General features: G+C 34.2%; 1 protein-coding gene across 2 annotated transcripts in view; it reads right to left on the bottom strand.

The window, feature by feature from the left end:
- LOC138692595 (zwei Ig domain protein zig-8-like) overlaps positions 1-23,569 on the bottom strand; it is a 1,559,187-nt gene that overhangs the window by 124,086 nt on the left and 1,411,532 nt on the right. For both annotated transcript variants that reach the window (XM_069815597.1, XM_069815598.1), the window contains one exon: positions 21,829-21,965. In XM_069815597.1, the coding sequence (XP_069671698.1) occupies positions 21,829-21,965 (137 nt within the window). The remainder of the gene's footprint in view (positions 1-21,828; positions 21,966-23,569) is intronic.

Below are 23,569 nucleotides of genomic sequence, written 5' to 3'. Positions count from 1 at the left end.
CATTGAAATCATTTCAATTTATTTATAATATTATACTTCCTGCTGTCAGTCGCCGATTAGTCACAAGTATTTAGCGATTCGTAAGAATCAAAGAATACGATATTCGAAATATTACGAGTTTCTAATACACTTCACTGATCAATGAGAAATATCCTAGATATAATTAGTGTAAATTCCCAGACATTTATTTCTTTATTTATTCCCTTAATAACTTATTTATTTACTTATTTATTTATTTATTTATTTATTTATTTATTTATTTATTTATTCACTTATTCACTTAATCATTTATTTAATTACTTATTCACATATTTATTTACTTATGTATTTATTTACTTATTTATTTGTCTACCTATATACTTATTTATTTACTAGTTTGTTCATTAATTGATTGATTAATTGATTAATCAATCAATCAATCATTCATTCATTAGTCATTCATTCATTCATTAGTCATTTATTTACTTGTTTGTTTGTTTGTTGATTTATTTATTTATTTATTTACTTACTTAATTACTTATTTATTTATTTATTTATTTATTGCAACAAGCACTTGATACAAAGTCATTCGCTTACAAGTGAAGAAGAAAATATCGAACAGAAAATAGTTAATAAAAGGTAACAAAAGGAGATCAAGAGTCTTTTAGCAGGTGTCTTGCTTCCCTGTATTTTTCCATTTGCTGTTCTTAGTCAAGGCTGGGCATATCTGAAGGTGGGGTAGATCGAGAGGAGAAGATAGAGTGCAGAGTGTGCATTTGGGGCTATTCTTAATGCCGATACGATTTAGGTGCCTAGTCAGGCAATCTTGTCCTGCGCAGAGTCGGAACATGGCTACAGCTTTCTTCCGCGGCCAGTCTGGAAGATTGCTGTTTTCAGCAATCCATTGGCTTCTCTGGGAACGCTGATTCAAGAGACGGGCATGTTCGGTTTTATATGCCTCATGTACAAAGTGGGGTACATTATTGTAGGTAACCGAATGATTAGAAGTTTGTAGTAGCCTGGTACCCTTCTTAGCTGTTTCATATCCAAGGATGCCGCAATGAGCTGGGATCCATTGGAGGGAAATAATCTTTTTGGAGTCTATAATTGTTTTAAAAGTGTTTTACATTCAGCAAAATCTCGTGTAGAAATACGGTTTGTTAGATTTATTATTGGTTATTGCCTTTGAGTTAGATAAAATAACAGCTGAATTGAAGGGATTAGAAGCAAAGGGGTATAAGTACACTTAAGATACTTGTGAGAAAATGTGGTTCAAAGTACTTAAGATTTCGTAAAATCCCCGAAATTTTTTATTTCAATTTTAGTGAGTGATGTGGTTAAAAAAGCACAGTTGCCACTAAGATTTTAAATTTTTTAGCTTGCATAAATGCACTTGACTTATGTTCTTAGAAATGTCTCTTGTTTCCGTTTGTTTCTGACCCCCTCAATTATAATCCGAAGTTCTGAGAGCCAACTGTTTTAGGCTGATAAGTATAGCAAAGACATATTATAGACATAAAATCTAAGAAAGTAAAATTCATATAACTCTTACAAGCAAACGTTCTGATGGGGGCGGAAAAAAGAGGTAAATTTTTTTCTTCCACTATGTTAATAATGTCAAAAGAGGTGCTTATACAAATTTTGGTCACTCGACTGCAATTACGAGGGCCGTAAAAATTAATTCGCCAGGGGCCATTAACAAAAAAAAAACACAATTTCATTGGACAAATTTATTGGAAAAGACACAGCACTATTGAGCTATTTTTCAATATATTTTCCACCAGAATTGAGACATTTCTCATTTCATGGATAGACAGAGAGAGGTGCAGACGCAGTCAAACGCTGGTTCCGTTCTGTAGCGGCTGACTTTTACGACACAAAAATTGATCTCATGGTATTACGAATGTCTTAATTCCAGTGGTGTATAAGATGTTGACAAATAGCGCAACAATTCCTGTATCTGTTTCAATACATATTTCCATGCAACTGTACTTTTTTCTATAAACGGCCCAGAGAAAGTAACTTTCTGGGCGGCCTCGTAATTGCGGTCGAGTGGCCAAAATTTGTATAATCGCTTCTTTTGACATTAACATGATGAAAGAAAAAAATTAACTTTTTTATCTACCCCCATCAGAATGTTTGCTTGTTAGCTCAATGCTGGCACAAAGACATTGTTATTTTTCATATTTTAATATTTTGTCTATCTATCTCATTCCACAAAATATATAGGTAATGCGGGACCTCTAACGCCAAATCAAATCTTGGAACACAAAAAAAAAAATATGCCGGTTCTCATAAACGAACAAAAACAGATTCTTCGAATAGGTCCCTCGCCACTACTTTATTTCAGAAAGTGAGAACTTCGGTTCCTTAGTTTTATGCTGTAAACCACGTTAAGAACTTAATTCAGAGAACTTTCAGGTCAATAAAAGATAAGGAATCTACAAGAAGAACTACTCATAAACTTTGGAAAGGATCAATCACAGATATAACTGATTGACCGAAGAGGGAAGCCATTTAAGATTTTCAACTTCTTACTGGACATGAATGTCTGGCTAAACACAAGCGGCGAATTCTTTCTTCACTCTATGGGTGCTATTCATAGACATTTCGCAGCACGCGCTACGAGCGTACTAAGCTAGCCCCGGCTATCCACTGGTTACTAGTACAGAATTCAAATCATATCCTATCGCTAACACTGGTTTATGAATACGAAAAACGCTGATCATCCACCGGAAACCCGCGCTAAAAATGTCTATGAATACGGCCCTATGTGACCAAGATGATAAAAAAGGCAGGAATGATCTGAATAAATTTATAAATTAATGAGTATTTGATTTTGTTACTGTATTCGTTATTTGCGTAAATAAAGTATCTTTCAATCCTTGAGACTGATACAATCTGAGACTATACGCGTATATTACATTGAAACTTAAATTCAAGTGGAAGTAGAACGTACGTGAATTTATTTTATTGATCAACACTAGGGCTGTGTTACTTTCAGTGGTTTCAATGGATATTCCGTGTATTTTTATTTATTCAGGATTGAGTTTTTCTGCATTTCTATAGAGTTCAAAGCACAGATCCAGGTGTCATAAGCTGCAATAAGAAGTAAGATAGCGTATCATGATCCAGAAATGCTGTTGATTCCAAAGTACTTTGAATTCTTCTCCCAACGCCTTACATTTTTATCCTTGTTTCTTTTATTTTCTCTCTAGCGAGAAAACATTTAAGTCTAACTCACTTATGGTAATTTTCTGAACATATTCCGCAGTTTTAACGTATTTTTATTGTGACAGTTCGCACGCCACATCTCTGTGACGTCCAAGGGCTGTTCATGTTGTAGTTGCGCTAACCCTTACGAAGGAGGAACACGTCTAGTCTATTAATAATCTTAGTCATGCATATTGTCGCCTTTATATGAGGCTCGGGGTCTTCACACATCTTAATGAATAATTCCACGAAAGCTTCGCAAGCAAAATAAATTGGACAGAGTGTGAGAGCAGTGTTTACCCTGCATAAAAATATCAAGTCAGCGTAAAAAGAGTTTAACAAAGAAAGGAGCTACAAAGAAAAGATAGGATTTAAAAAGAGTTATAAATAGGAGAGGTTCACAGAATAATACAATAATACAGCTTATGAGATAAGCACAACTGAACTTGGTTTTCTTATAAACTTTTGTGACTTGGTAGGTACCCTATTTTTTATTTTATCACAGAAAAATTCAAGATTTAACTTACTGATTTTTCTATATTGACAGAGTACAGAAGAAAATATTATAGTTATGTTTCTTCATTGATGTTATCATCAACATCAACATCATCATCATCATCATCATCATCATCATCATCATCATCGTCGTCGTCGTCGTCGTCGTCGTCATCATCATCATCATCATTTTCAACATTGTTAAGGGGTTAGATACAGCTTACAGCAGTAAAATTTTGGAAATATTCACATTTTTTCCTCCGTTACTGTATCTTGTACAATAATGAAAATTAGTATGTGTAAAACACTGTCCTTCTGCTATATGAAAAATAATTTTTACGATTTAAAAAAATTATAAACATTTTTTTCTTCTTTTTTTTTCAAACTTCAGTTCATTCTGCATTCCTGAAGCGTTTCCCACTTAACTAAAAAAACTATATAACATTCTGTGATGAAATATTTTGTATTTATACATGTCATATCTACAATATGATGCAAGATCACTTCTCTACCTTTGATATATTGTCTGATAAAAATAAATTCATTTTAAAAAATGATCAAATATCAGTATTTTCTTCTAACACAAAATCAAAATAATATTATCTATTAAGGAATGTAGTTGAAAGAGCATGATATTGTAAACATGAGTTTTAGCAATAAAATAAAAGAGAGTGAACATGAAAAAGTAGACAAGTTTATGAGTTATGAGGGAAAAGCTTCATCACTGCACAGTGAACGGCCACCAATCTGAATTTTGAAAAAGATATATAAAAAAACTTTAAGATTGTAAAAATATTTTTTTCATGTGTTTTACACATACCAATTTTCATTATTGTATAAGATACAGTGATGGAGGGAAAAAGTTTGAATATTTCCAAAACATTTTCTGCTGTAAGCTGTACCTAACCCCTTAATTCAATTAGACCAGCGTGATGCTATTTTCTCCCAGTATGAATTACATCTCATAATCTCTTCAGAATCGTGCATATTCTTTTAACCCTTGCATTTACGCTGACATTTTTTTCGGGATCTTACGTTGCATTTTATCACTCCTTGGACTTGTATCACCCAGTTTATTCATTTTGATTAACAGTCTGTGGAATACGTGTATCCCAAAATTTCTAAATACTCTAATTTATATGTTCGATAACAAGATATACTCGTATTCCGAGACTCTTCTTGGGGTAAGTTCGAATCCCGTTTCGACCAATTATCCATTTGGGCTTTATTTCGAAGTTTTCTCCAAACACTCTGGAGGATATGAGGTAAGCCATAAGTGAAACCTTGACCACAATTCTTCAAAATATCATCACACTATCACCAATTCCATCGATTATTGCTAAACGTGCGACGTTAAATATCCTGTCAAGAACAAAGCTAACCCTTTGTTTTACGGGTGAATTTCACTTATGAGTTTCGAGATAAAAATGACTGAACACATATTGGAAATTAAATTAATGGCTTTCTCAGAACACGCTATGAAATGATTTATATAAAACAATTTTTATCACGAAAAGAAAAGAAAAACAAACAAAATTGTATTCAATTTCTTTTGTTTGAAATATGTCAAAGGAAAACAACCTGAAATTAATGACATTACTTTCGATTCATTCTAATTCATTAAGCTTCCATTTTTTAGCTTTCTTGCACATGATACATAATTCTGAACCGTAGGTCTACATAAAAACCTGTTTCGTTGTTATTTCGTATAATTGAAATTGTATTTTGACACGTTTCCCGAAATTACCCTTAATTAATTCAATCCGTTTAATATAACTATTCATTTCTGTTTATAAATAATTTTTTTCGTTTCTGTTGATAATGTTTCCGAGATAACACTTGTTTAATAATTTGTTTCATGGTGAAGATTTTTGATCTACTTGTTTCTCTTCTTCTCTCAGCCATGGATTTGATTTTAGTACTGTATATTTCAGTTTCCCCTGTAATGAACTTATTTTAAATAACTTGTGCGCAGCTTTCTGTAATTCATTCTTACATGGGACCAGTGTAACAAAATCATCACCATATATATGATTACAAATATTACAAATTATTCACGGAGTAGTACATTTATATGGTTATTCAAAAGTCAACAAAGATATCAAATTAATATTAGAGGAGAAAAATTCCCTCCGGGGCTGGAAATCGAACCTGGGTTCTTGGTTCTACGTATCAAACGCTCTAATCATTGAGCTATGCCGAAGTTCAATCCACAGCACTGGTTCGAACCCCTCTCCTCCAGTGTTTTCCCTTTGTGGCCTGACTCCAAGTTGGACATGTATGTTGAAATTTTATATTAAGTCAACTGTCATTATAGAAAGAGCGCACTCGAGCAACAGTGCATATTATTGCACAGATATTGCGCATATTACTGTGGAATCCCGGCCACCAAGCCACTCAACTGAGTGCGCTCCTTCTATAATGGCAGTTGACTTAATATAAAATGTCAACATACATGCCCAACTTGGAGTCAGGACACAAAGGGAAAACACTGGAGGAAAGGGATTCGATCCGGTGCTGTGGATTGAACTTAGGTGGAGCTCAGTGGTTAGAGCGCTTGGTACGCAGAACCAAGTACCCGGGTTCGAACTCCGGCGGCGGAGCGAATTTTTCTCCTATAATTTTAATTGTTACCATAACAGATGTATTCAGTAGGCCCAAAAAAAATAATCTTTACGTAAATATATCAAAGTTCTTTAACTTTGTTCAAAAGGAAGTGTACAGAAAAATAATAAACCAGATTGGTTCTTGAAAGAGTGAGGTTCATTCAGGTACAACTCAATTTTAAAACATTCAGGTATGGTAGCTATTCTTATCCTCAAAAATTAGTAGCCTCTGTTCTAAGGAATCAAGTGCATTCAGAAGAAAATACACATCTGACGTGAAGTTACGTTTTTCTTCTCAGTAGGTAGATAGATAGATGGATTTATTGACTAATATTATACATACAAATGTTATATTATCATAATTTTGTCTAAAATCCAATGCACGGGTCTTCTGACCGTACGTGCTTTGTACCCAAAACAAGCCCTCCTTTGTAGATCCCCCCACCTATGATTACATCCAACTACTCTCTAAAAGAACACAAATATTAAAAATGGAAATGACACAATAAAACACATTATATAATTTATCCTAACCTAAAAGACCTAAAAGTGTACAGTTGGGTGGATACTATTATCCCTTCCTCAGTTCGCGTCGTAAACTTCGACAGCTGCAGCTCTAATCTTTCTCGCCTTCAAGAGGAACAATCCAGTCTTTTGTTCCCATTCTCTATTCCCCATGAAGGTCAAGACATGCAAGCGAACTCCTACTCTGACTTAGCACCGAGGGCGGTAAATATTTTCTCCGCACGTGTTCCAATTCGACACACAGTAATAAAATATGCTTATAGGAATCTTCTCAGTAGGTATATGAGAGTGCGACAGTCACATAAAAATGCAAACCACTCTTTCCTCTTTCTGACGTGAAGTTATGCCTTACTCCTCACTAGGTAAGAGATAGTAACTTGGGAATTCACAGCCACATAAATAGCCTCTTTTTTGGGAATTTTAAAAGTAATTGTGCGACAAAACTTTTTTCTAAGACTGTACATTAATTATTAAAATCAGTATCTCTCTCCAGTGCGCATGCGCTAGAATTTCAGATACATCCTATGTTTGTATTCGTTACACAAATATTTTCCTCACTCAGACCAACTGCTCAAATTGACGACTAAGGTTTATTTTACAGTATTGCTTCTAGCTATTGTATATTTCATGTTTACATTTTCTATAAAATTAATGAGATATTCTGTGTATTTAAACAAAGGTTAAACTGCTTTATTTTTGAACAAGTAACACAACTTCAATACCTTTGAATTGGATGGAATATAGTTTCGGGCACCATGAATATAGAAGCAGAGCATTGTCAACTAGACATAAATTATTAATTTAGTAGCTGAGGGACATGACTTATTTATTCATCATATCACGCAATATTTTTATTGTATTATTTGGAATGTAAATACAATAATTAATTATGCTGTTATGTGTAAAAAATGACTAGTTATAAGCAGTGTATTTTCTAATAATATATAAGATCATTATATTCATTATATTATTTTGTGCAATACAAATTACAAATGCATAATATCTCACAAGAACTTGAATCTAATATTTCTACATTACTAATGCATGTGTTCGTGAAAGAAGCCCTAATTATCACTGAACAAATTACTAATGCATTGTAGATATTTGGTCTGGTAGTTACAGTGCTTATGAAATATCGTAAGAGTTTTATTTTAAGGTTATAAAGAACTAATAAAACAAGCTATTTTAAATTAATTATAAATGTACTGATGAATTTTAAAGCATGTATATTATATTCTAAATTTAACGTATACAAAAATGGAAGAGCATTTAACTGCACCTCATAGTCATGAAACATTAGTCTTTAAGATTTTATTTTTTTATTTTAGTCTGTTATTTAACGACACTGTATCAACTCTGAGGTTATTTAGTGTCGATGAGATTGGTGATAGCGAGATGGTATTCGGCGAGATGAGGCCGAGGATTCGCCATAGATAACCTGGAATTCACCTTACGGTTGGGGAAAACCTCGGAAAAAACCCAACCAGGTAATCGGCCCAAGCGGGGATTGAACCCGCGCCCGAGTGCAACTTCAGACCGGCAGGTAAGCGCCTTAACCGACTGAGTCACGCCGGTGGCCTTTAATAATTTAGTTACATTACCAACTTTAAAGTGTTAAAATGGAAACTAAGTGGTAAATTAGGTAGTTGACTAATTTCGATTCGTATCAGCCAGCTGCAGAACTAGTTTGAGAAGCTCCATTGTAAATTTTTTGTTTGAGTTCTTTGATGTTTCTTGGAGGTGGAAAATAAAATAAATTATGTTTTATTTGACGACGCTCGCAATTGCGCAGGTTATATCAGCGTCGCCGATGTGCCAGAATTTTGTTCCGCAGGAGTTCTTTTACATGCAAATAAATCTACTGACATGAGCCTGTCACATTTAATCATACTTAAATGCCATCGACCTAGGCCGGGATCGAACCCGCAATCTCGGGTACAGAAGGCCAGCACTGTACCGACTGCGCCACCCAGTCCGACTTGAATATGGATCACTGAATACACCCACAAGAAAAAAATCGCATGCTGGCAATTTTGCGAGCCATAGAATATCGTCATACGTGGAGTTAATGTTATCTAGACATAATAATAATAATAATAATAATAATAATAATAATAATAATAACAATAATAATAATAATAATAATAATAATAATAATAATAATAATAATCCGTGACCCGTGAAGGGCCTAGACCGACCAGCCGGCTGCTGGTCTCACGCCCACATGCTGAAGCAGAGGTGGACGATCATCCAACCAGAATGGAGGTATCGTGTGGTTAGCAAGATGATCCCCCAGCCGTTATAGCTGGTATTCGGAACCGGATTTCGCTACCTATCGTAGCTTCCCAAGTGCATCACGATGCTGGGTGGGCACCGGTCCCATACACTGGCCGAAATTTCATGAGAAAATTTCTTCCCCCATGAGGAATCGAACCAGCGCGCATTCCGTAACGCAAGTCCTAGGCGGGATGCCTTAGACCGCGACGTCACGGCGCGGGACTATCTAGATATAATTAGTATAATTGTTATTGTATTATGATTGTTACTAATTATATTAAAATTAACTTTTATATTATGATTTATAACCTATTCATTACATTTGGATTTGATGTTCAACTTTCGTTCTTTATATCTTCATAATATATACGTTTATATTTAATATCATTACAGTGGTTTCAAAGATTCGACTTCTGACCCGTCCAGTAAAGTACGTGGATCGTTCTGAGTCAGAAAACGACGTTTCAAAAACAGTATTTTCCCTTCCGTCACCTCGATGGCGGTCAGCTAGAAAGCATACCGTAAGGGTGGACGGGCAGGTAGAAAAGCGTAGAAGAGAACTTAGGGAATATATTTGTGCGGCAACCTCGTGTTCACTTCGTGTGTGGCGCCAGATAGGCGAGTGACGTCTCCAGTTCCCATTGGCTAAGGGATCCGAGGAGTGGATGGGAGTTAAAAAGCACACGTTACCTGGCTTTTGAAAGTTGCTTCTTTCTTTAAGGGAGCTTGAGATTTTACATTTATTGTTCATTTGATGTAGGCCTATATTATTGTACATTTATTGAGTATCTATTGTTATATTTATAAATCTGTAAAAGTTATAAATTTACAAATGCACATCTATAACATTTTTGTAGGCCTATTATATTCTTTATTCTTCTTCTTCTTCTTCTTCTTCTTCTTCTTCTTCTTCTTCCTGTCATGTACAATGTATCCGAAAACTCACTCCGCAGCAAGGAGAGATGCTCGATCTCCTAGCGGGAAGTTTTAAGTTGGCAGCAAAATCATTCACACGTGTTCAGTATTGCCTTTCGAGTAGAGTGAATCCCACCTCCCTACATAACTGCAGCCGCTAGCGATGAATCCCACCTACCAACATAACTGCAGTCCCTAGCGTATAAATCGCCATCTCCTCACTGCGGAGTGAGTTTGCGGACGCACTGTATTAAGCCCGGTGGTCTATTACGGTCTCACTCCATTGTTTCAGCAGATAGCCCAAAGATCTTCTTTCTAAAGGTCAGTAATTTAATGCTTGACGTGTATCCTTTATCTAGGCATCCTGAGCATATGAGCCGTTCAGAGCAAAAGTGATGTAAGTCAAAATTGGGTAATGAGGTTTAAAGTAAAAATTCTGTCAAACACAGCGCAAAGTGGCAATTAATATGTCCTTCTTGCTATCCACCGACTACTAATAGTTTAAATAAATTGAATATTAATTGCTACTTTGCGCTGTGTTTGACAGAATTTTTACTTTAGACCTCATTACCCAATTTTGACTTACACCACTTTTGCTCTGAACGGCTCATATCAGATTTTTATTTCTGTCTATAATTTTTAATATTTTCTAAAATTTCATCAATATTTAATTATTTAAAAAATATCCTAATTTTTATTCTTGTCTAATCTAGCATAGCCAGCGGTTCTTTTTAAAAACTTCATTTCATTGGCAGTGATTCGGTGTTCATCACATTTACATACGGTCCAAGCTTCATACATGAGAACAGGTCACGCCATTGTTTCATAGGCTTTAATTCTTGTATGTTTTTGGACAAGAGATGGTTTGAAAATGTTATTAATGATATTAATTGAATATTTAAAATATAATTAAATTTTGTAGAAGTATCTTTATCTTCTTCATAGCTTAAATGATAACTCAAATAAAATATGGGATCTGTTCTAAAGGTTTGTTAATGGCAAATTTTGCTGCGGAGATGATTTTTTTTTTCAGATGAATCCTATTACTTTAGTTGTATTAACTAAAATTTCCATCCCTTATTCCTTAGAAATGAATTGTAATTGGAAAACAGAATGTTGGAGGCCATCCTCAGATTCTAAAAATAATATTACATCATCTGCAAACTGTAATAATCTAATTTTAAATATCTATAGATGCTCATATTACTATAATTGTGTTCGTGAACATAATAGTTTGGTTTATCCTGTATAACTTAACATAGAGCTTATTTTAATGAATGAATGAATGAATGAATGAACATAATTCATAAATAAATAGTAGTTAAGAGGTGGTTTATATTCTTTCACTGTTATTACTTAAGTAGATTGGTCACTGATCAACAAAGTATGGTTCGAATACATACCAATAAATTACATCACGAAATTTAAGTTGCAATTCTATGCGTAAGAAGTGAAAATCGAGCTGCAATGGGGAATCAGTCTGAAAAGAACTTCAAAGGAACATCCATTTCCGACGCGATGATGGACGGAACTGAAGACGACGCTGTGTGGCTCATATAACCTGGAGCGAAGGATCGAGCGAGACTGACAAGGACAGTGACGAGTAAAGTGATGATCAGTCAGTGTTATCAGGTGACAAATAAAGAAATTGGTTATACCTTTTACAAGCTATGTAGTGTTAATATTGATAAATTGCTTTAAACCGAACTGTGGCTATTAATTATTTCGAATATAAGCCGCACCCAATCTTTTTCCTCTCCAATTGTGGATAAAAAAAAGTGGGAACTATACACACCGAAATACGGTAGACGTATTTCAATCATCCCACATCTTTCCCGTCGTGATTGTGCGCAAAACAGACCAAATGAAGGGTTGAGAACCATAATGGGCCAAGCACCATTTACTAAAACCGTAGAAAACAAGGGTTAAAATTAAGTTATTACCATAATTCAATGGAAACATATAACAAGTAATATAAAGTATACACATTAAAACTAAATGATATATCAATCTTCATTAAACTATGGTATTCACTTAACTTTAACCCTTGCTTTCTCCGTTTTTAATAAATGGCGCTTGGACCACTATGGCTCTGAACCCTTCTAATGTGGTCTGAATGCAAGAAAACTTAATCAGATCTGTCCTTTCATACACATATAGGAGAAAGTATGACTTGCAAAGTTAATGTAGGTTTTTTTTTAGTTCAGGAAAGATGATCTGATGCAAGGTCCAAGCTGCTGAGTAGACATTGCATGAACGGCAGCGATCTTATTACAGTCAATGAATTGTTAACCTTATAAATATAGGAGTTCCATAAATGTTTAATTAGAAACTAGATACTTTTCACTTCAAAGACCTTTCTGTAACAGAATCCTACCAATATACAAATGTAACATTTTTATTTCAAGTTTTATAAGACAATACACAAATTATTTGCTTTTGCCTGTAGGTGATTTTTATAGTTAATGAGCAGAAATATGGAAGTAAGTGTGAGGCAGACATGTGAGAAGCTCTCAATCCGCGACTTTGAACTCCATACAGTCCTCCTTACAACAAAAAGGAGATAATGAAGGCAACTTGGATGGAATTAAAAAGAGACAATTAAGGATGGCGTCCCCTTGAGCTGGAAAGAAACACAAAGTTGCTCAGAAAAGATGGCTAAAAAATACAGGCGAGCTGTAACGCTGTTCCGGTTCCAATTTTTAACAAGTTCCTAAGTTCTAAACTGCACAAAAATAAAAAGTCTGTCCATTAGAAAGTAAACGATGCAAATGCATGGAAATTTTCTAGTGCAATGTGCTACATACAAAACCATTCGATGCGCACTCATTAAAATGCTTTAGTAATGGCTACGATAAAAGAAAATTATATATTCTCGAATGAGCAAACAAAGAAATTTAATGCAAACTACATTTAATCTTGTCCCGCGGCGTGGTGTCGTGGTCTAAGACAGCCGTGGCGAGAACGTGACTCGAGAGACATTGTGGCTCGCATTGATAGCTGTGCATTTCGCTTGCTTCTAACCTCCGCCAATCCCCACCCTCTCACTCACTGGAGTCAAACTCCGTTCCATTTGTATTTGTCTCTGACCTGCGAGTGGCATACGTCTCTCTCGAAACCATGTACGAAAGTTCCAAGTAGGATGGGAGGGCGCATTTTTTTGCTGTCAATATGATGAGAATATTAAATGTATGATTTGTTCACAAGTATTACGAGGAAAACGCTCGTATAACATAAAACGGCATTATACTACATGTTACTGATGAAACATTAAAAGGTTAAGTGTTATTGTTGTTATCACCGTCATTATCATCATCACCATCATCATCATCATCATCATCATCTCTGTACGTCGACCCTTTTCCAGCAGATATACGAATAATGCGGTTAGATCTTCAATTTGAACTTACTGATTTACTATGTGATGTCAAATGAAAGCTAGATATAAGGACTTGACAAATGTTGAACTTTCAAATCTTTGCCAAAAAATAAATATCCGAAGCTTCGTTCTTTCGCTTGCTCTGTTGAAGCCATGTTCGCTACAACTTACGTTTGTGAAAAATTATTTTCAACAATTAAAATAGTAAAAACGAAATTTAGATCACGACTGACAGACAAATACCATCGTCATCAACTACGACTGGCAGTAAGTGACATAATTCCTGATTTTGGAACTTTGTCGCAGAGACATTCTGAAGACAGTTAATTTTAGGTTGTGATATTGTTCATTATTGTTCATTTCTTTCTTTGTTACGCGTACTAAACATTAGTTTGTAACCTTGTACTGTATAAAATTATATTTAAGTACTTGACGTAAGGAAAATGAAAATCCGTTAATAAGTCAGACAGTTGCTTGACTTCCCCTTCGGGCGTTCGCCTCCCTCCATAGGTACTATGCACGTTGCAGGTTACACAGTGGTTCGGCTCACAATTACATTTTCGCTACCGCTTGTCTATGGCATTCTTCCTAGGACTCGCGTTCCGGAATGCGCGCTGGTTCGAGTCCTCATGAAGGAAGAAATTTTCTCATGAAATTTCGGCCAGTGTATGGTATCGGTGCCCACCCAGCACCGTGATACACTTGAGGAGCTACGATAGCGAAATCCGGTTGCTAAAGCCAGCTATAACGGTTGGGGGGATCACCATGCTAACCACACGATACCTCCATTCTGGTTGTATGATCGTCCACCTCTGCTTCGGCATGTGGGCGTGAGGCAAGCAGCCGATTGGTCGGCCTGGGCCCTTCACGGGCTGTAGCGCCATGGATATTTAATCTTAGGGATTGAAGTGTGGTTTCAAACACATCTAAGTTATGGGCATAGATAGCCATTAAAAATGCTTCAAGGAATGGCAGTGTCGCATGATATCGTCTAACATACTTCAAAGTGATTTTTAGGGCTCGGACGTTGGTGAAATATCAACTTTTTCTGAGATTTTACAGATAATGCAGGATAAAACTATACGAACTTATTACACTTCAAAACGAACTAATAGGCCTATAGCTTATACTTTTATTTATTTTATTTTATTTTTGCATTTTTCGGTATTTTATTGTGTATTGGTAATTTTTTTTAGGAAAATGTTCTCTTTTTATTCTTTTTTGCCTTTTCTGATTATGAACGGACATATTTACGCTGTAGTCGTAGTCTATATTTAAGAACATTCTGCAGATTCCTTACGCAATTCGATTGCGTCTTACAAGAATTCATCCTGAAGTCTGCATCTGTCTTGACTCCTGATCACGTGTATTACGTGCTTCCTCCCTTTCAGGACAGCAGAACAAATACTGCTGCCACAGTGCTCGCAGTCAACATATTGTATCATACAAGTGAAGACGTAAAAATGAGGAAAATAAAGAAAGCAGAGAAATTTTTCTTGTGACAGTTAATGACTGAATTTCGTCGCAATGTATTTAACACATATGAAAGTATACTATTTTTTTGTATTTTACTATTAAAATCAAAACCTTCTTCTAAATTTTAATGTTATATTTTCAGAAATTTAAGTTTTTTTCAGTGGTTTTTTAAGTCACCAACTGCCGAGATCTAGTGATTAGGAACTCATAATTCTATTTTTTGTGTTTGAATCCCTGTAATTCCACTTTCATACTTTAATGTAGTGCTGTTTTTATTTAATAACTGTCACACCATTATAGTGATAAAACTTTTAACAGTTTTAAATTTTAACAAGTGTCACGCACAAATCTACGAAACTCATAGAGTATGTCTGAGATGTATTTAAAAATAGGTGAAATGTAATAAAAACTGTCAATATAATATAAAATTTATTCTTTCTTCTTTTTCTTCTTCTTCTTCTTCTTCTTCTTCTTCCTCTTCTTCTTCATTTCATCGGATATTATTTTCCTTTCATCATTTTAATTGAAAGATCAATTCTCGCCATTGGCACTGTAATCATGTGGTTTTCAGTGTCTTGTATTTTAAGTTCCTCTTATTACGTCATTAATGTACATATCTATAGTGTATCAAGCTAGCATTGAAATCAAGGCCGTCTTTCAGAAGTTTGGTTGCAGATTCACTGTTCTTGCAAACGTTGGCGAATTCTCATAAACATAAGATAAGTTATGTGGCATTGTGAATAATTTGCAATTCATTTTATATTTCAGATGTGTCTAGTAATGTCATAAAATAATGTTATAAATTTCACCATGTATTACACACTGTTCGTATTTGCTTTTATAAATCTCATTTAATCTAAGTTCAGATCACATAATTTTAATATACCTGATGAAGCCCCACAAGGCGAAAACGTTTATATACCTTATATTCATGTAGCAAATAAACATTTGCAGATAGTTGTGTCTTTGATTGAAATTTATAACATTATTTTATGACATCGTGAATACTATTTTCGCTTATAAAGCCTTGCAGCTTTCCTTCCATTTTCATTTGTTCTTCCATAAATGAAATGCACACCAACAAGCTGTTTTAATGTGACTATGCTTGCGATACCGAAATTATTATTGTTGGTACGTAATACTTAAACCTAATAAATTAAACACCATATGAGGACATCTATATTTAAACTGAGGTTAGATTTCAGTGCACTAGTTATGAGTTTTGATGCCGGATGGCTATATTAATATAAGCCTACTCTGTAAACAAGCTTCTGTATCAACTCGCATAAAGTTCGTAATATTTACAAACATCACCATGGCAACATTATGGCCTACATCAAAGAAAACAAAATTATTTACGTATTTACCATGTCCTCCCAAAGTTACAGAGACTATTAGGAGAGAGGGAGAGGGAGGGGGAGAGAGAGAGAGAGGGACATACAAAAACATACACAAAAACACACGAAAACAAAACAACAAGAACACAGTCAAATTAAAAATGTGTTCAAATTTCAATGAAATATGTAAAACATGGGATCAATATTTCTGCATTTCTTACATGGAATACAAACATTTTCTTCTAGATTTCTGCATTTCTTACAAACATTTTCTTATTAATATACTCAAGGAAGTTGATTTTACATAATATTACTATTCGTTACTCCGTAATTTGCCAATTATAGCTACATTTTACATTTTTGGCTATGATATCTATACTTAACTATTTTTCATTTATTATATTATGTATTTTTCATTTATATCTATATTTGCGTCTTTTTGTTTAGGTAGTATCTATTTGTCTGTTCTTTTTTTTTCCTTTTCTCATTTTCCATTTCAATTTGTTTTTACACTTGTATCCGTTTCATCTCTTTTTTCATGTTATATGCAATTCTATGTTCTTTTTAACGAATATCTGTACTGTCTATTGTAATTGGGGCTTTGCACTGTTATAGGCATAAGTAAATAAATAAATAAATTCATACAAAAAGACAAAAACACAAAGCACATAAAAACATATACATACACAAAACAAACACTTCCACCGCTGTGGAGTAACGGTTAATCTGCTTGACCGTGAAACGAGCGGGACTGCATTCAAATCCTGGTGGAAACAAGTTACCTGGTTGAAGTTTTTCCGGGATTTTTCCTCAACCCATTAATCCTGGGTAACTTTCGGCGTTGGCCCCTGGCCTCATTTCGCCGGATTATCATCTTCATGACATTCAGACGCTAGATAACCACAAAGCGTCGTAAAATAATAAAAAAAAAGAAACACATACACGAACAAACAGAAACAAGAACACACAAAAGGAAAAACAAACCACATAAAAGTTAAAACACACACAAAAAACTTTTAGAAATGAAAATAGAGGAAAACGAAAACAGAGGAAAACAAAAATACGCACAAAAGCAAAAAAGCTCGTAACACAAAAAAACACTGAAAAACGAAACATATACATATACAAAGCACACACGAAAACAAACAAAAAATACACGAAAACTAAAACATACACTACCGGTCAAAATTTTTCGATCAGCTATGAAAACAACTAGGCCTATATACCTTATTTCAATGTACAAACAGATCGGAAAACCTAAATAGACCAACAAAATAAATATTTTCTCTCTCTAGCATTATGTTATGATAGGATATTCAAAACGAAATTCCTATTTTAACCCAAATGCATAGTTGTGATAGGTGATCGAAAACTTTTGACCGGCAGTGTACACAAAAATTAAAATGCACCAAAAAAAAAAAAACACTGATACAGATACACACACACGCACACAAAAATAAATTAGTAACTATTAAATGGGATGTTTCCGGACAGGGGTTCCTCTATGACTTAAAATTTTGGCGTAAAAACATTCTGTATATCTAGCAGTATTACCGATTGTCAGATTATTTTCCACGTCAGAAGAGAATCTTCAGGAGACAAAAACAGGTTTAATAAGTGAACGGATATTGCTGCTGCTTTTGATGATGATGTGATTATTATGATGATGATGATGCAACACGTAAACAAAAGCCCATAAAAGGTATGGTCTAAAAATACTTTGATATATATAATAGACTCATTATGCACGTCATTAACTGAAGCGAGAATCTATGCACTGTAATTGTGTCATGTTCAAAGCAATTCATGCAGCAATGTAGCTCCGGTGATTAATACTTGTCAGACAGTGCAGACGAGATTTTATTTCGCGAATACAACTAACACGATAATTTCCAATGTACACACACTAGTTTAGGAACAATTTGGGCGAACTTGCACCTCTACATAAGGCAATTAAGTTGCCTACTTGTCACGTGGGTGGCGGGATGATTAATCTTTCCATGCTCTGAATGTCACAGCGCATTGTCAAATATGATTAGTGTAACCGAGATATACGACAAGCCGTGCCAGGTGTTAACAGGTAACTTGAGCGTTTTATCTGTGACGGTTATTCATAGAGGTCGTAGTCATCTCGTGCGAGCAATGGGAATTACGGAAATCATAACCATCAACTGAAAATGTTAGTTCTAAAACACGGCAGTGCATTAGGAATGATAATATGGTCTTATTCCAGGAGCATGTGGAATTTATTTAAATATTTAAAAAGCACGCATTCGTGTTATATGAATACGAATTATGAACACGTGACACAAATGCATTATGCTACAGTTTAGTATCGCATGGTTCAGAATTAAGTACAGTCCGCGCCACCGTTTTTGGCGTGTGAAATAAGTAATGGGAACGTTAAGCGCGAGTGTTTTACACAGGCCCGGGCAGCAAGAGCGGATTCTACTCTCTCACGGGGAACCATATGATTTCTCTACATCCCCTTTCTTCCCCGGCGAACACCGCGCAGCGTTGATTTAGTGACGGATGAATATTAAGCATCCCCGTTTAGAGTCTAGTTCCCCTCCCGATGCCCAGGCCTGGTTTTACATTTGCCGCAATCAGTCTGACAACTGTGTTTGACAAATGGCTGATGTGATGTGTATAAGAAGTGGTATCATTCTCAGCAGCACTAACAACATAACCACAAACTTGGGCACTATATATATCTAGGACACACGCCAAAAACGCTGGTGCCAGATGTATAAATGTAGGAACTGAGAAGAAAAAAAAACATAATAAAAAAAAGTACCGGTATAGTTTAATTTTCCAAAATATATACATATTTCAAAGCTCCAAGTTCTTTGCATATAAAAGATTATAATTTTACGCGTGGTTACTAACTTTATCCTTTAAAAATTTTTCGGAATACACTATCTCTAATCTTTCATTTATTACGTTAAATTTACTTACTTATGGCTTTTAAGGAACTCAGGATTTGAACACGGACCAGCTCGTTTCCCTGTCCGGCAAGCTAACCGTTACTCCACACCGGTGGACGCTATGTTTATTGTATGACTATTAATTTTGTATGGGATTATGTGGTAATAAAACAGAATAGATATTAAAAATACATAATTATTAAAACAATTTTATTAAACTTTACAGTCAGAAGTTAAATTTTTAATGTGATCAGTAGTGTTCGTATTCTGTCCCAGGATGTATGGAGATAAAGTTAACTGTTCATAGACTATATTGGCGTGACGTCATGTTGGCGCGTGGGACAGGTACTAAGAGGTGACTGTTATGCAGTTGACGTTCTATTAATTATTCAAAACTTTACCTCGGAGAACGTTGGGCATGGATTTTCGTAATAAATATTGATACTACGGTGACGTTTCCTACAATTTAAATTATTTGTACATTTCCTTTATTTTTACTGGTACTGGAAGAGTTAAGGCCATAAGGCCTTCTCTTTCACTCAACTAGTAGAATAATACAATATAAAATATAAACATCACTAGAGAAAAAAAATAATAATAATCGCAAAATATATATGTGTTAAGTTAGATATAATTCTAAAGGATTGAACAAGTACAATTTAATGTTAAATAAGGTAATTTGGGTCGAAAAAATGATTAATATAATGAAGAAAAATTTATATATTAAAAATAGGTTTATTCTAAAGAAGTATTATTTGAAGAAAAATCACATTCTAAAGACGAATAGGAGTCGTTCTGACAATCGACTTTTGAAAGTAATCAATGTCTGACAGTCCTTTACACTATACATACTAAGACACGCTATTTTCACTATTACACGATCTTAAAGAATGAATGCGTGCAGCCTTACATGATCAAACATTATTTACACTAATTTACACAATTTAAAAAATAATACTTTGCGTTACAATACACAACACTGTACACACACTTAATATTGGAAATAATATTGTATCGGTGTAGGTCTACATTCTTTATTGCAGTGTAGATAGTAAAAATAGCGTGTTCTAGTGTACATAGTTTAAACAAGACAATGGTAAGTGTTAGTGCAATTGTTAAAGTGGTCCATGTTCTCTCTGCCCCATTTCACGAGACGAGTAGCGTGTGAAGCCAGGCAAGTACTTCGCTTGCTAGACGGAATTAATATTTTCGAGACTTCTGTGATTGAATTTCAGTATTCGACCGGCAACCCAAAATTTCCTTAAATAACCCTGTAAATTGTACTTCTAATGAATTATCAGATGATAGTTCCGAAAATTGGTTTGTGAGTACAAAGCGGTAACTGGCAGCTGCAATGAAGTTTTCATGAAACATTAATTTGCCAAAGTTGTCGGGAAGTATATATTTAATTTTCTTTACCTTTTTTGGAGCTCGCACAGCTATGGTTTGAATCTAATGGTTTTTTTGCTTAATCAAGAAAAGACTATCAATATAACTATTACCCTAAATCATGTAATAAAAAAGACAACATACAAAACTATACCAAATTTCTAGGACATTTTATAGACTCCAGTTTAACATGGGAAAAACTTATCGAATATATATGCACAAAATTATCAAGGGTTACATATTTATTAAAGAAATTACTGACTTGCGTTTCTCAAAATTATTTAAGATGTGCCTATTTTTCGTTCTTTCAGTCGTTAATTAGGTATGCCTTAATCTTCTGGGGAAATGGTAGCAAAATTGGGAGTGTTTTGATTTTGCAAAAGAAAGCCATTAGAATTCTATGTCAATCAAACTATCTCCAACATTGTCGACCTCTTTTCAAACAATCACAGACACTGTCATAAATAAATATATATACACGACCTAGTCCTTTACACTCGACAAAATATAGACAATTACTCATTAATAGCCAATATACATGATCATGAAATTAGAAATAGTGAAAAAATTAATATCCCATACTGTAGATTACATAAAACTAGTACAAAGTTTTCTGTCATGGGAATGATATTGTATAATAAGCTTCCCAGTCAATATTATAAGTTACCAACCAATAGTTTCAAAGCTATATTTTATAATTGGCTTTTAATTAACCCTTTCTACTCTGTAGATGAGTTTCTTAACGTAAATTCATACGAAATTGTTTTTTAATAAATAAAGTTATTTACAATTATTACATTAAGAGTGAAGTGTTTTCATTAATTATAGAGTTTAAAATGTTTTGTGTTTTCATTCTAATTAAAGTTTACTGCTTTCAATTATATCTGTATTTTAAAATGTGTGTTTTTTTCCTCCCTTCTGTATTGTGACGAAGCCTTTCACTCTATGTTTAATGGCTTAATAAATTGAATTGAATTGAATATAATCCTTTCCATCCGATCAGTTTGTGGAGTTTGAGGATTTTTAGCCGCGCAGAACGAAACGAGCTATTCGCCCTTAAGCAACGTTGCCTAGTTGTAATGTTAAGATTCGGTCACTGTTAGTTACGGTAAATTAAATTTTACATGCGCTAAGACTAAATATTGTGGCCACGAAGATGATGAACTAATCGCGTAAAAAGCATTGTAATAGGAAGTTTGAGAAACACTGCTACGGAGTCATGGAAATCATGACGTAATAATAATAATAATAATAATAATAATAATAATAATAATAATAATAATAATAATAATAATAGTAGCAAATCTCACCATTGAGGACGTGCACCGCGATGGTAGTTGAGGCCACTTCCGCCAGAGAACAAGTGTAATTGCCAGAGTCTTGTTTATTTGCATTGGCAATGTACAGGCGACTCATAGCGCCCCCAGGCTGTATGTCTGTCTTCACACTGCAAAACAACAACCAAATATTAGTGAAAGCTCTGTACTCTATCCTAATTAATTAATGAATATTTATAATCAAGCAGTTCTTCGGGGACTTGTAAAAACATTGCACATCTAATTAAATAAAAGCATTAACCTACTTATTCCATGAAGTTTCAGTAATATTTTACACCAAAGTTCTATCTAGTGAAGTAATTGAATAGTGTTTGTACTCAGATATTCAAATCATGTGTCATGATAATCCCATCGTAACTGAAGTAAGTTATGAAAATTCGCGACATACAAAACTATTTTATCATCATCATCATCATCATCATCTTCTTCTTCTTCTTCTTCTTCTTCTTCTTCTCTTCATAGATTAGGATATTTCTCCTGTTCCGGCCCCTCATGTCTCCATCTCTTCATCGGCCTTCCAACGTATCTTCTCCCATGTGGTTGATAATCATGTGTCATTTTAGGGTAACGAGTTTTATCCATCCTCTGCAAATTATTTCTTCATCTACCTTCTATATTGTCTCGTTTTATAATTTACTATTGTCTCGTTTTATCATTTACTGGACAAATGCCTAATTCTTTTCTTATTTCTTCATTTTTTATTTTATCCTTTACTGTACATCCTTTAATAGCTCTTAAGTATCTCATTTCTGCCGTATTTATCTTATCCCATTCTTTTTCTTTTATCGCCATACAACCATATGTTAACGTTGGAATCGCCACTGTTTTATAAAATTTTTAATTAGTTTCCTTTCTTGTTTTTCTTTTTAATGTTCTTGCTAATATTCCACAATTCTTCTGGAATTTACTTATTTTATTATATAGATCTTGATTACATTGATAAGTTATATTACATCCTAGGTAGTTAAATTTCTGTATTTGTTTCAGTGCTATACCGTTTATTACTATTTTGGATCTATGAGGGTACTGTCTTTGAAAGGCCATTATTTCCGTTTTATTAATTGAAATTTTAAGTCCGTATTTTTCTAACAGATTTCCCAATTCAAACACATTTTTCTGCAAATTATTTTCTGTTTCTTTTATTATTATAATATCATCAGCGTAGAGCAGCATATTCATTGTATTATTCCTATTTTGCTAATTCCTGAAGGTAATTTTCCATTTATTTATTTTAAATCAGGTTAAATGCAATGTTAGTTTATTTAGTACATGTTTATAGTACAAATTTCCTCTGCTGAGGAAAAAAAACTATTAAAAGAACGATTTATAAGTTGAATATAACTTTCTTGAAAAGATTTATGTAAGACGGAAAAGACTTTTGAGAATCTGCCACAAATGCCTAAATCACACGATTTGTCTTCTGGTACTTATCGCTAATTTAGCCATTTGTAACGACTGCTACACTCTCACCTATATTTTTTCACCTGAATGCGAAGATAGATGCAAATTTTGAAAAAGTACTTTTTTCCAGAAGAAATGGAACAAAATCCATTACACAACACACCTGAAAACAAATACTGGCTTTATAATATCTATGAAGATATTTTTCACTACACTTTCTCTAGTTTTACTACTCGGATTAAGTCATTGTTGAAATGCTATTTTTTTCTTCGGTTGACGGCATTAAGAAAATGTTGGCAATCTGCGTTCTATC

Source organism: Periplaneta americana, chromosome 17 (assembly GCF_040183065.1).
Source record: "Periplaneta americana isolate PAMFEO1 chromosome 17, P.americana_PAMFEO1_priV1, whole genome shotgun sequence".
Taxonomy (NCBI): Eukaryota; Metazoa; Arthropoda; class Insecta; order Blattodea; family Blattidae; genus Periplaneta; species Periplaneta americana.
This window is presented reverse-complemented; position numbering and strand designations above follow the sequence as displayed.